The following is a 15412-nucleotide window of genomic DNA, read 5'->3' as shown; positions in this document are numbered from 1 at the left end:
CAGCACACGTGGATTTGAGATGCCCGCGTTTCGTGTTGCGGCTGCATCATGTGGTTTAGAGAATAAGACCTATAGTCTATTTTTAATGCACGCGTGCTGCATGCGGTTCCCAACGATGGCAAGCAGAGAAAAGACCAGTGATGTCATATCCTTGTAATGGCAGCAATTATACCTAAAAATTAGTTGTGTATGAAATCTCCTGTTATAAATAAATCAGAAATTAATTGAGCAGGAGCATCATCACAGCAGAGATGTGGCTGGTGTGAAGACACATGAACAATTCTCCACAGGACTTCAGCAAAATCTGTTGCACACACACACAGACCACTTCTACCTTTTTTTGTGGTTGTTGAACTGATGCAGTCTACTTAGTACTTACACCAAGGCCTCATACTGCACTGGAGCTTTAGGGTTGTCCCTCACTGGGAAACCACTTTGAATAAAAGCTTCTGCTGAATGAGTAAAAGTAAAATGTAAATGTAAACGTCAGAAGACTTGTCCAGCTGTACGGCAAAATAGATCACTGTCACGGCACACCAGCGTCGTACTTCTCAGGTCGTGCTCTTGTGTTATCCTGCATTATCGTACATCCCACAGTACGCAAGCAACATTCAACAACTGGGATGGCATGTTGCCTTTTTTGTGTTAATTCAATAACATCAAAGGCAACATGAAGGCTACTATAAACCAAGACTGACTCAACTTGAGACAATGGTCTCTTTCTTATTCAGTCAAGGTTCTGGAGTATCTCTGCTTTTGGATCGTGCCTTGGAATCCTATTTGGTCCACCAGTCACACTGGCCACCAGTGACACAATGATGCTCCAGCACTCTCCAAGTGATGCCACTTCTCTCCGTCCTCTGGCGCTCCTCCACTGTGGCATACTTTTTTATGCAGCCTTCTGTTTGTCTATGATACATCTGCAGATGATGCTGCAAGTTCATGAACTTCCTTTCTAAGTAATGGTGTACTGGATCTGCCTAATGCCTTCACCACCTATGGAATATGTGTAGGCTTCAGTGGTCTTTGGGGTTCAGATAATGTTTACACTGGACCCAGTGGTGCTCACCGACAGTGGCTCAGGAGGTAGAGCGGGTTCGATTCCCGGTCCCTCCAGTGTCCTTGGGCAAGACACTGACTGAACCCACACTTGCTCATCGGATGTATTAATGTGTGTGAATTAGCACCCCAAAAACCTGTCTCCAAACATGAAAGGGTCAATGCCAAAAAAAAACAGTATAAAGCAAGTCCATTTACTATCAGCCAATAACACCTTGAAATCAGACTCTGTGTTGGAGGCTGTGGCCCAAGGTAGACAGTAAAGTGACCAGTGGTGCCAATCTAAAGTTGCAGGTGGAGTCCTTCAGGCCAACAGGGCTACCACTAGCGCTGGAAATGGTCGAAACTGTATGGTAACGGTTGAAAAGATGAGCTGTTCTTAATTAACTAAAGATTAAGATGCTTGGGAGCAATTGAAACTAAATTTGATTGGTTTACAATAAACTAATCCAAACTCTCAGTCAAACTCAAAGTATCAGAGAATAGTGGACTAAGTGTCCTCACTCTGAACTTTGCCGGCTCCTTCAAGTGTAGAAGTACAGCAGCAGGCACATCTGTATTCAGCAGCAGGCTAAAGTTGTGTGTGACGCCATGATGGGCGTCACTGTTGTCACGCACTGATGACATCTGACTGCGGGTGTTGCTGCCTTATTATCTCCCCGACGCAGGGTGGATTAGAAAAATGGGATTTCAGATGGTGCTCCCATCCACCCTACACGCCCTCTGCCATCACTCAGTTAAGTGATTATTGTTAAAACAGAGGAGAGAAGTATCGTTTTGGAAATAATTATGATAGTAATTATCATTTCCCCCTTCTTGGCTGTGGAGATAAGAACCCAGGAGAGAGAGGGAGAGAAGGAGAGGGAGATTGAGTCTCATTTGATCAGTCACAGATTGATTTGGAGTGTGACTTCTGATCAGGGCTGGGGAGCAAACAGTAATCAGATTACAAAATGTTCACTTAAAGCACTTAGATCCACTAGTAAAGAGACATCACTCAGAATATTTATCACACTGTACATTAAAATATGCAATAAAAAAAAACAGATGATGAATGGATATGAAGCAGTAACACATTCCAATAATCTGATTACAATTAAAGTAATAGTGATCCCAGATAATCATTCCTAAAAACATAATAATCACAGAAACATTACGATCAATGGTTGGATAGAAAAGTGAAATAATAAGAAGGAGAAACAAAGAGTGACTGTGTAGATGAATGTAAACTGAACCTCTGATAAGAAATATACACATAATTTTACCTTATCTTTTACCTTATACGTATAACAAACAAGAAAAAAAGTATGTTGCAAAGCATGACAAATACAGGGGCTGCGACTATCAAATTAAAAGCAATAAACTGACTGAAAAAAAAATGCAATTATATTAATGTTTTAATATAACATAAAGCAGAGCATCAGAGTGGAACAGTGGAAAAGTATATGATGATAGAGGATGATAACAACCCTTTGTCTGTATCAGTATCAGTTTCCTGAAGTGGGAAGGAAGCAACAGCAAAACCTAAAATAATATTAATAATGATAATATATTAACCAACAAGTCCTACATTCAATTTATTAAGAGCAGTATTAATTACAAGTGAAATATAATGTCTGTTTCTGTGTGTAGTCAATATGATGTTGACACTGTGATCAATTGCATTTGCATGTGCAACTGAATTGGACTGACAGTTAAATATTATTATTTTGTTGTATATTGTTATTTTGGTAAAGTGTTCATTCCGTACCTCAACGTAATCAGACGTTTAAGGAATTCTCAAAGTTCAGTTGGTGCATAAAGGTGCGTCAGTTCATTGATTACGATGCCGCGCAGGCAGTTGGTAATCAATGGACACTCGAGCAGCCACGTCTTTGGAAGCAATCATGAACAACAACATTCAGTTCCTTCTAACTGGAGCTGCCATCATTATTTCTCTTTCTCTGTTTCTGATTAAGTTGCACAACTTTATTAAAAGAAAACACACACACACATACAAACACAACACAACACAACACACACAAATAAACTTTGCCTATAGAGGAAGTTGTTTTGTCGTGATTTTGGCTGGAATGTTCATTTCAGGGGGAAAAAAATGGATAAAGCACATTTAGGGCTGTGCAATTTTGCCTGTTAGCAAACAGGCTCCCAATTATCTTGTGTTTGATTGCCTGCCTCTATCAAGGTGAGCGATTAGACCACCGCTCCTGTGAAGCTCTGGAAGTCGTCCTGAAATCGCTGCACTTTGATTTCATCAATCTGCAGGCAACCCAACTGGAAGAAAATGTGAGTTTTATGAGCAAAACTTATTTTCCTCATCTTCGTCTTCCAATTCCAATACAGTTTCATATTCAGGCCTTACCCTGTATCAGATTAGAGGCTATTTTTTTTCCTTCCAAAAGAACTTCATAACATTCCTGTCAAATTTGAGGCCTCGCTTTCTTCATATTTTTTCTCCTCCACTATTTCTCCTCTTCCAGGGAGCATCGTCTTTGCTGGATATGATTTTGTACTATGAATCTACAAACCATCTTGACATTTCTGACAACGACAGTATGGGAACATCCGGTTGGAGGGCCCTCGCTCATTTGATAAAGCAGGTTGGCTGACGCCGTGGAACAGTAATCTTTTCTTGTAGGCTTTCTCCAGGGGATAATGTACATCCAGGAAAGTGGGTTTGTTGCATGCTACGTGAAGTGAAGTGGAGGTGCAGGGCAGAGTGAACAGGTTGTAAACTTCTCCAAAACACACACACCAGTGGGCCCCTGCAGCACAGCAAACACCACTGGGCTACAGTGATGCATCTCAGCCAATCATTGCAAGACATGAAAGAAAGAAAGAAAGAAAGAAAGAAAGAAAGAAAGAAAGAAAGAAAGAAAGAAAGAAAGAAAAAAAGAGGCATCAAACCATTCAGTTGCTGTTGCTTTAGCTACATGAGTTTTACACATTGGCTGATAGACCAGACCATGACTTGTCATACTCCTGCAACCAGTTCAGAGTTTTAGCCAAGCCTGCATCCTTCAAATTACAACCATAGCCAACTAATCTGCTCGCGATTATTTACTTAACAAATGCATGCTCTGGATCCGGCTGTTTCCTTCTATTCTTACTCTTTTTAAAAGTAAGAGTAGAACAATTTGGTAGAATTTTCCGTCTTTGCTTAGCAATAATTTATTCAAAACTAAATAATAGACTGTCTCTTATTTATTTAGTTAGTTTAGTTAGCAGTTAAAGACATATTATGGAAATATCACTTTTTTAAGACTCTTTAACATATGTTTGGGTGTTTGTCTTGCCTTCTGGCCTCCAAAATTTGAGAATTGACAAAAATAATCTGTAATGTTCAGGCTCCCTAGGTTGAAATCCACGTGGTTTTACGAGCTGTTCCCTCAGATGTCTTCCAGTGATGTAACTAGGATTCAAATTTGCATAACCCCACCCCTACCTGGGACCGGTAGAAGGGGGTAGGGTGGGGCAAACAGTGCTTCATTTGCATTTAAAGGGACAGGCACTGAAACCAGCCGTTCTGAACAGGTCAGTTTTGAGAGTTTGAAAAGAGCTGTGATGTTTGATCCTTGGGGTATTTTGACCAAAACATGTCACAGATATGTCTTTAAGACACCTGGGAACTATTTTAATTTGTGGAAAAGGGACATAATATGTCTCCTTTAAAGCAAATAAAAGCCCTGTTTTCTATTTGAGAATTCACAGTATATTATTTGACTCTGGATGATCAGGAATGTAACCTGGAACTAGTCTGAGCAGAGGAGGAGATTGTAGTTTATCTCTGCACCATCCTTCCAGAATGCCCCGTATCTGCCCTGTCTACCTGACCACCACATCACTCAGGCACCTTCTCCTCCTGCTTTCCCTCTCAGTGTTTGATGTGAGGGCGGACAGACAGCTCCCTCCACTGTTAGACTCCAACTCTCCAGCTCCACCTGTTTGACAGACAGTGGAGCTTTTTTTTTTTCTCTCTCCTTTAGGTCAGATTAGACATGCCTTCAACTGTGTTTTTTTTCTGTATTCATTGTATTTCTGCACAATGTGTATGTTGTGTGTGTGTTTCAGAGTGTGTGTCTGTCCAGGCTAGATGTGTGCAACGTGCCCATGGTCAACTACCCGGCCCTGTCTCTATCTAAAGCTCTGGTGACCAGCCGGCTCACAGTGCTGCACCTTCACAATGCCCAGCTCAGCGGCGTGCCTCTATACACACTGGGTATGACGTACACACACATACGCGCACACACACACGCGCTGACCACCATAACCACTAAGATCTTGTCCTTTCTTATTTTATTTTTCTTGTGTGTAAGTGGACTGTGTGCACAAGCATGTGTGGATAGTGTGAGTGTGTGTGTGTGTCCGCGTATGTGTGTCCGTGTGTGTATGTGTTCTGCGGCCAGCAGGACCAGATTTTGACCTGTGACCCTCTCTGCAGGCCTGGACCCAGATTAGAGGCCTAATCTCTTACCTGTCACTTTACACACCACTGCACACATCTATAAAGGTTCTGGCAGCCAGGACACACACACATACACACATACATTTTGGATTCATGTATAGTCTCTTGAGCCAAAACATGACCTTAGACATGCATATTTTTATATTTCCACACATTTAAATATCATATGTATTCGCCTTACACACATTCCTACACACAATCACACACACATATAAAGCACATGAACAATTTTTTTTTTTTTTAAATGATCATCATAAACTATTAAGAAAAAAGCATCGCCACTCTGACCTTCACCCATCGTGACGATGGAGGAGGGGTGGAGGGCTGTCAGTGGGTCGTGTGACCCACACATGAATGGGGTGTAAATACAGGAACACACGGACACACAATTACTGGATGAGCAGATGAGCACACACACATATAAGTTCACTCACCACGGGTGAACACAACACTCAGCGGGGGATTGAGTGCTGTACATGGTCTCTCTCACACACACACACAAACGTTTTAGAGTTACAAGTGGACATAGCAGTACAAGTCATAAGGACCAAAATGATTTCCTTCTCTTTCTTTTTTTTAAACTGTAAAAAAAAAAAAAAAAAAAAGTAATAGATGATCAGTTGAACTATTGTGGTATATTGATGTGTTGATGAGAAGAAACAAGAAAGACCAATTTCACAAAAATGCCAAATCTGGGAGCATCTCTGGTGCCAATGTGAGATCTCTCTCTACTTGGCCTAAAGCCCTAACCTTATACTGTATGTTTTCTAACTCCACCTTCTCTCCAGAAAAGGATATACCTAACCCAAATGGTCCATAGATTAGAATAACATCTGCCACATGGTATTTATCCTAAAAAAATAAAGTAAGATAATTCAAAATATAAAGGTACAGAGTTTCAGGTGGATAATACATTACACTATAATAAGTTCTGGGCCATGATCTGATGTCAGAGTGAAACAATCTGACTTGTTGGGACTCAAACATCCACACGCTGATCTCAGCCTCTCTCGTCCTCTCAGCCGGGAGCAGAAAAAGACCCAAATGGACACAGTATGCTGCCCACTCTTCGCAACAGCAACAGTCACTTCCTGGATCAGTTTGATATTTTAGAGTCTCACACCATACACCCCCCCCCCCCCCCCCCCCATCCCAACCCTACCTCCTCCCACATTCATCCCTCATCCCCACCCCTACTCTATTCTATCTGCCTTTATACTGAGCCCGCCGCCACCCCTCCTTCCCTCCCAACAGGGGGTCCCGGCTGAGGATCATTGCCTTCGATCGGAGGGGCCTCTGATTGCGGGATTGGGTGCTCGCGGTGGAGTCGACCGGATCAATCCCACCGATTCCACCATTTGGTCCCCACTGTGCCTAATGACAATGTTGGCATTCCACATGCAGCCCAACAGGCTTGATCAAATCTGCAGCATCGATTGGGATGCGAGGGGGCAGCGAGGGCCCAGACAACACAAGACACACACGTCTACCCACAGTACAGTACGCATTACACAAAACTCACAGGGAATGCCCGCAAAACACCCAGAGATCTGAACTCTCCAGAGCACCATTTAAAGCTGCGATGAACATGAAAAGCTCGGAAAAGAAAGAAAACATGGACTTGGGCTTGGTGACATTCTGTAAAAGAGGGATGTGAAATTTGACGGGTGTTTTGTAAGGCCTCCTGTGCTGTGGAGACACAGATCTGGCCTGAGCCACGTCGCCTTCATGGTGGAACGGAGTACCACTTGATCTTCACTGCGGTAATTTCAGGAGGCGGCGACGCCTGCTGTGCTCTCGTTTTCATGCTCAAGTTCACTTGTCATTAATCAGGCTACTACAGTTACGATCCAGAGGCCTCATGTTCGGTAGTTAGAGGACCATTTCTTATCAATATGTTGTAATCATGTGAGGGGGTTAGAGGGTGGGCACTCCCTTCCATCCAAAGTAAGAACCCATTCCATCAAGGAGCTTAACATGTAGGAACCTCACATTATCTCCTCAGACTCCATCCACCATACTCACAGGTGTCCTCAAAAAACCAATAAATCTTGCTGGTGCTTCCCCAAGGACTTGATCCCCAACTGGGTTCCCACCAACAAACTACTGTTTCTGGAGAAGAAGCTTACAGCCAGAAGAAGAACTTCCAAAAGTCACCAAAGTTCAGCAGTCAACCTCAAACTTAAAAGAATGGGATCTATTTTGCAGTTTTGCTTGATAAAAAGTCATAACATGTACAGTATACTGAAATCAATAAGTCAATGAGTTACGTGTAATCAGTTTAATGGAAGACACTCTTCCTTATGGAAAACTACATTATTTTCTGTTACTACAATTTAAGTTGTTAGAATAGGTTGCAAAGGCTGTGACAAAGTCTATTTGGATTTGATAAGTCATGCAACATTTCTGCCAGTATTTATGTGCTCAGCTTTATGAATACAACAAATTCAAAGGTTTGAGGATAATTGTTGTACTGAAAGGGAGTGATGACATGTTACTTATCTTTTCTTGCTACCTGTAGTTGGTGCACTGAGGTCAAACAGATCCTTACAAGAGCTCCACCTTCCCAACAACCAGCTAAACAGCTACCAGGACGCCCTGCAGCTGGGAGACCTGCTACGCTACAACACCACTTTAAAGACTCTGGAGCTGAGCAACAACACTGTGGCAGATGCTGGTACAGTAACGTTCATCTTTGGTATAAGTATTCAGTCAAAGCTGTGTAGCACAAAATCACAATTTAAAAAGTCATATTTTCACATCCATCTCTGTTTGACACGTCATAGTAGTATTTTAGTACACAGCCTCAATTTCAGTTGTTCCTGTCTGTCATATTAAGGTAAATACTTTATAACAGCTACTACCACTTATTACAAACTCAAGACTTTGTGTAAATATTTAATATTTAAAACTCCTCAGTGTTTCAGTGAACTTTTCATGTCTTACCAGGGGGTGGTCTCTGCATCTTCAGTTACTGGTGTGTCTGTGCTTCTCAGATCTGCTGGTTTCTTTAGCAGTTTGCGATGACTGCTCTTTCTCGCTCCCACTCTCTCTACTCAGTGCGTTTCTGTCTTCTGTCTCCTTTTATTATGTCCATATAATGAAAGTAGTTTATTTACTGTAATGGAAGCAAAGCTCAGTGTATTGGAAGTGCTTCTCTTCTTCCCTGCAGTTCCCAAGCAGCCGGGAAAGTGGCTTGGTAAATCTGTAACCTAAGCCCTCAGTCAGCATCCATACACGGTCCAGTCATGAACCCAGTTTACACTCAGTCTGTTTTGTTTTTTTTAAACATCTCTAAATCTGAAAATCTGACATGTAATTATCTATCTCCAGAATAATAGTTTAGCTGGACATTATGTTCACAGGACATGCATCCATACATTTCCATCATGTGAGCAAGAGGCAGAAAATCTCTACACAAGTTTGTGCAAGTGCGACACATAATGTTATAATAATTAGTGATCAGAAGCAAGATTTTTTTTTTTTTTTTTTTTGAAGAATGACCCACCTCATTTGCTTGCAAGCAGCCTAATTGGTAAATATAGTGGGAGGTGTCGTCACACTGTCAGAAAGCAAACTTTCACAGTCCAGCTTTATTATCTAATTAATACACATATGTGAGAAGGTTAAGCACATAGCAACCCTCGTCATAGTTACTGGAGCTGAAGTCATAAGCAGCACTGTGGCAACACTCCCACTAAACATCTGTCAGAGCCATTTAGCTTACAAACACAAGCAGAGACAAGCAGTTAAGTTGATCATGTACTGCTAATTACTATAATTTAATTAATTAATTATTTTTTTCTCTTAATAATCCAGGTTTGGAGGAGCTGTGTGATGGTCTGAGGCGACAGACGGCGGGTCTTAAGGTCTTACTGCTGAGGAACAACCAGATCACCGCTGAAGGCATGGTCCATCTGGCCAAGACGCTGGTGAGGAGCAAAATCAAATACTGGAGACAGTCAGTAGATAAATATAGTCCAGATGCCTTTATCTAGCAGCTGCAGAATCTACGTTGGCTCAAACAGAGGCTGCCTTGTTTGTGTCTGTGGGTATATTCGGCAACATGATCCAGACCTTTGAGAATATGAAGGGTCAAGACATGTTGCATAAAACACTGCATTATAAGTTAGAACTGAAGTTTTGTTCACATGAAATGAAACTATGAAGGGCCTCTTCCGTTTGTTAGAACAGCCTTAAAACCACTGAAGTGACCTTCCTCTTCCCAAACCCAAATAAAAAGAAAGTCGATGTAGCTGGTATAAGGTATTGACGCATGAATGAAATTAGAGTCCAAACAAGATTCCACTGATGAATGAAAAAAGATTAATTTATGTTCCTTAAACTCACCAAAATCCAAATTCTTAACAAACTAATGTCTACTTTTATGGCACGGCACAGCACAGCACGGTCAAAAAATTGTGTGCTTCGATCAACAACATCTGGCACTGATTTCCCCTTGTTCAAACCTCTGTCACTTCCTGTTTTAACAGAAGTTTACCAAAATAAAACACAAATTAAACACCATTATAAATGCTGAAATGGCTCCTACAGCCACACTTAAGTGAATTGGATCTGATTCTGTGTGTGGATGTTGGAGGGTCAAGGTGGACAAGTGGACAAGTGGACTGGAAGAACGGGGGACATGGCCTCAAAAGGTGTGGCCCATGAATTTGGAACAGAGCTCAAAAACAACACACTATCCTACAAACAAGAAAGACTTCATCCTCTAGAGTCTATTTCTGACCATGAAGCGATCAAAGCAGGAGCATTGATACCTGTTTTCCTCTATCTGGTACTTAGGAGACAAGGAGCGCCGTGGCCTCATCTAGAGAGTTCCCTCTCTGAGGAACATCCCGCCTCCACGCGGTTCACTGTTAACACTCCTAATAACATGCATTCCTTCCACCTGATTGGCAGCATAAACTGCACCTTCCTGTCATGTGAGTGGCGATTGTGGAAGTCAAAAGGCTAGAAATTAAAGGCCTGCCTTGTAAGCTCTCACACACACACACACACACACAACCACACATGCTTTGCCTGTCTCCTCCAGTGCTACCAAAAGAAGGAACGGTTTGATTAAATAATAGATGTGTGTTAAGCAGGGCTGCTCATGCGGCCTGCCAGTCACGGGGATAAGTAGATGTCCTTGCAGGCCATAATGATGATAATTAGAGCCGTAGCTGGTCGTGTCGAATATGATGACGAGGAGAGCTGTTATTAACCTTTCTGCTTGGTGTATCTGCTTTTCCTCTCCGTCCTCCTGGTTTGTCTTTTTGAAGGGCTAAGATGAGGAGGATGGGTGTGTGTGTGTGTGGGGGGGGGAGGGGGGCAGATCTGGACCAAAATCCACTTGACTCCCATTTGTAGAATTTGGCTAATGACGTTTAAATGTACTCCTCATTCAGTGTGATTTAAAAAATGATGATTGTGAGGTGAGTATGTTAAGCAGGGCTCTTGTCTTTTTTTTTTCTTTTTTTTTTTTTTACTTTCCGTGTTTCTGCTGTTTCTTTCTTTTTTTTTTGTTTAAAGCCAGCATGTCATGTGTGAAAGCATACTGTGTGTTTGGTGGTTTCACACTCCTACCCCCCTCAAACTTCTCACTCCAACCCTCCCGTGGTTTACGTTTGACAGGCTTCAACCATGCTTGACTCTCACACACTCTCAACCACGCAGTCGCCTCTTTAATTGTCTGCTATTATCCCTCGTGCATAGCCATTCGAGAAGCTCTTCCTCCCTCTCCCTCCTCCTCCTCCTCCTCCTCCTCCCCTCCTCGCCGGAGAGAGCCTCTCGCCACGCGTTGGATGTGCCGGTGCGTCTGTGTGCTGCGACTCGGCGATGAAAAAAAAAAAAAAGGAGGAGGAGGTGGGGTGGTGTGGAGAGGGGGGCCCTCTCAAGTGTGTTTGTTGTCACCACGGTGCAAATTAACTCAGAAGAAGACGCTCTCTGGGTCTGTCGGTTGCCTTCCTGGCTTCCTTTCCGCCCCCGTGCTCCCTCTCTCTTCAGAGCAGTGACCAGAGGAGTTTAACAAGGGTGGCGAGGCGAGGGGGCAACTGAGGAGTGGGTGGCACGTTCCTCTTCAAGCTGTTGGGCAACACAGGCCCCTTGTGCCCCAGACACCCCCAGTTTTATGCACCAGCTAATCAACCTTCAATGCTAATGTGGCTCTGGAGAGTGGAAACAGAAGTTCTGAGCTTTTAACATGAGAGGAAACATTTTGAAAAGGAATTATAATCACCACATAATAATGATAATAATGAATAGGCTGAAGCAAAGACCCGTTTAAAGTCACTTACGCTGACAAACCTTTAAATCTTCTTCTACAGTGTTTCCCTGGATCAGGTCTGAATGGCATCTGGTCCCAGGTAAGAGCTGACGTGACTCAGTGTGACCTTTAGGATTCCTGTCTTGCAGCCAGTGCTGAAGGTCCTGGAGGTCCTGGATTTGGGTGAGAACGTCCTGGGGAACGAGGGGATCCAGGTGATCAGGTCGCCTCTGATGGCGAACTGCTCGGTGCTGCAGCTCGGCCTGGCCCAGGCCAGCATCACCTGTGAAGGTATGCCCATCCGCATACAGCGTGGTTGTTTCATCAACATGGAGGCTATTCAAATGAAACATGCTTTGTTATTTAATTTTGAATACAATTTTGATATAATATACAGTATTTACATTTGATATATTTGAAATATTAAAAATGACCAGAATTATACTTGAATGCCGCTGTGGTGCATTTGAACTAAACCATAACTGGTTTTGCCCAAATAAGTTTTGTTATGGACAATGAGTCAAGACCAAAAATATTCCTATTTGAAGAGTTAGTTTGAATATGCTCAGAAGATTACCAAAAAATGAACCTATTAATATTATGTTATCTCGTCAGTAAGATCATCAGTTAATCAACTGACTATCAACTCCAAATTATCAATGTTGTGTTTTAAACTGCTTGTCAGTGACATTTAAATCCACCTCCAGCCTGTTGATATTTTGCTGTTAATTTGCAAAGTGTCATTAGTACTGCGGTAGATTTTCACACGTAGGCCTACTGTATCCTATGATGACTCACATGACTTTAAACTCATCAGGAATCGTTTTATTTACAGCAACAAAGCAGATTTGAATTTTATTTCTTGAAACACTTCTCAGTTATTCTGGAACAGAAGTCTGTCTTCAAGCCAAACCATACAGTAGCTTTTGTAGTCAGTCTAGCTGTGAACAGTCCACTGAAAGAGTTGAGTTGTGTAGTCTGTTTTAGTTAAAGAGAACCTATGCAGGATTTTTCCCGTGGCTATGCTATAATTAAAAAGCTTCGGAGTAATTGTGATGGTTAACTACATGACTTGTGACGAGAACGGAGGCTCTCTGCCTTCCACCTGGCGTCTCATGGCTGAAAACCAACCTTGCAACATCTGTCTAGTACCTGGCCGCCGCCCCGGTGTCCCAGCTCCCGTCTCTGCGCACCGCAACACAAACGCGCTACGTAACCTGTAATATTTTGCTTATGACAGTTAACAGACATACAAGTCGTAACATCGTATATGTTATGTAACGTTATCCATCGCTCCATGTATTGATTTTTCGCCAACTTTGTTGTAAACAAATGCACATGGCCAGGTGGAGGGTTAGCAAAACAGAGGAAAAGCGACTGGACTTATATAGTTCCTCTTTAAAACTGAACAACAACACAGGTCATTCGAAGCCCTTTGATATGACCCATAGGAGTCTCTCCTAGTGGTGCCAGGTGCACTAGACCTTAGTTGTCATGGCTACAATAGTAATCACACAGAGTGTACTGAAACAATGGTTGTGGCTTTGTTAGCTTTAGGAAAATGTTTGGGTAAGAATTGATACTTCCTCAACATTACAATATGAACTACTATCCACCATAACATCCTCCTGAACTCCACTTCCTACTATGTCACTGTACTTCTTGTTCAACTCTTGTCATAATCACTGTGACCACTAGATGTTGCCTAGCAGCAAAACCTGTAACCTGCTGCACAGGTGACTGCGGGCTCTGCTTAGTCTTGATGAAACTCACCTTGCAGCTACGCCCTCTGACTGTCTGTCTTGTGTTTTCTGGGATGAAGGTGCTGTGGCCTTGGCCGAGTTCCTCGCAGAGAGCCATCAGATTCAGAGCCTGGACCTCCGTCAGAACCAGGTGAAGGTCGGGGGCCTGATGGCCCTGTGTCTGGCCCTGAGGATCAACTGCTCTCTTTCTAGTCTGGATCTGGACCTGGTGCCCCCACAAGAGCAGGTGGGTGCAGCTATCATCACAGTTGCGATGTCTGATTGTCTTGTTTTGGTCTTCAGGACAGTGGCTCTTTTACATGGTGGTGATGCTTGAACATGGTTTGGGGTTGAAAGATATTTCTAAATTACTTTATCAAGACTATTGATAAAGAAAAAGAAGAGCTTCAACATAAACCTACCTCCCACAGCATGATTGATAACATCAGTGTGGCTGATATCATCAGATGATTTTAGCTTATCACAGATAAATAGAGTTGAGTGATAGATAACAAGAAACTGCAGAAATGTTAAAGACACGCTTGAAATATTTCACATACATTTTTATTTACCACAGGACAGTGATGAATTTATTTTTTAAGTTGGTAAGTTATGTCTTTGATGGATGGAAAGCAGTACAGACGTTTATTATCCCCAGAGGATGAATCCTGTGACCATGAATATATATTTACTGGACACATAGTGGTCCATAGGTGTTATTGAGTGATTTCCCACATAACCGCAGTCCCTGTTTTGTCTCTAGCTAATGTTGATGTGCAAACACATTAAAACACAACAACATGGTTAACATTATACCTTCTTGATAGGCTATTAGTATGTTAGGACTGCCACTGTAGAAGTTAGCATTATGGTTGCTATGTTTACGTGTTATCTGCTGCTGTGAGGGTTTGCTGTTGCGGTAGTGTTTACAAGAGGTTAAAATAGATACGATGAGGGCTAACGGGTTAGCATGCTGTCTTCACTAAAGGAAACAGAAGTGACAGAAACAGACGCAAAACAAAAAGATGGCTTTTTTTACCACTCTTGGCGAGTAAGGGAATGAAGTTTAATTTCAGATCTGTTAAGACATTTTAATGCTACTCTTTGCTACATCACAATCACTATCAAAACTCATAAATACCGCTAGCTCCTTATTCCAGCATTAGTGTTGCTCGGTGTGGTCTGACAGAGCCATGTGGGTGTAGGGATTTCTCCTCCATCCCAACATGGATGAGAACATGCTCACAAAAACAGGAATGTGGAAATCTGATTGTGTCGGAGCTGGATAGCAGAAACTACATTGACCTTTGTGACATGATCTATACCTCTGTCCTTTCTGCTGTAAATAGCACAAACATATTTCAGCTCAAATGACTGTCGGTGCTTTCATGCACATGTTCCCTCTGATTTAGAATTAAGGGACACTGGTGATTGATAATTCTGTGTGCAACATAGTTTCTTTTATGACAGATTCAGATCGGTCACAGACCTGGACACACAAGTCAGTCATTTGTGTCTCGGTTCATCGGTTCTACTTTGTGTGTGTGTGTGTGTGTGTGTGTTTTTTTTGTCTATATCTCTCCACCTTCCATGGCTGCAGAGGCCCGAGGAAAATGATGCCATAACTTTAATACATGCCCCTGCTGGATTCACAAAATAATTACCCACACTTGCCATCTGTTTGTCATGATTTTATCTCTGCTAACTTATTTGCATATTAAAGCATTAATTAAAATCTCCAAGGAACGGGATGCTTATTTTAAAATTAACTCTGAAGGCGATCCGTACACAGCTTCCAAAGTTGTTTTATTTTTGTTTGCAGTGGTTTTCTGTTTGTCTGCGTGTTGTTTACACGATTAAGTCTGATTTTTATGAAATGTC

General features: G+C 42.3%; 1 protein-coding gene across 1 annotated transcript in view; it reads left to right on the top strand.

Moving 5' to 3' along the window:
• Nucleotides 1–15412, top strand: part of LOC311005876 (NACHT, LRR and PYD domains-containing protein 14) — a gene marked incomplete at both ends in the record, with an annotated part of 65211 nt that overhangs the window by 16471 nt on the left and 33328 nt on the right. Inside the window, 7 exons of the mRNA XM_083998483.1 lie at nt 3245–3345; nt 3540–3659; nt 5131–5278; nt 8046–8201; nt 9344–9456; nt 11939–12080; nt 13612–13778. Of these exons, the coding sequence (XP_083854609.1) occupies nt 3245–3345; nt 3540–3659; nt 5131–5278; nt 8046–8201; nt 9344–9456; nt 11939–12080; nt 13612–13778 (947 nt within the window). The remainder of the gene's footprint in view (nt 1–3244; nt 3346–3539; nt 3660–5130; nt 5279–8045; nt 8202–9343; nt 9457–11938; nt 12081–13611; nt 13779–15412) is intronic.

This window comes from Trachurus trachurus (assembly GCF_905171665.1).
Source record: "Trachurus trachurus genome assembly, chromosome: 22".
Taxonomy (NCBI): domain Eukaryota; kingdom Metazoa; phylum Chordata; class Actinopteri; order Carangiformes; family Carangidae; genus Trachurus; species Trachurus trachurus.
This window is presented reverse-complemented; position numbering and strand designations above follow the sequence as displayed.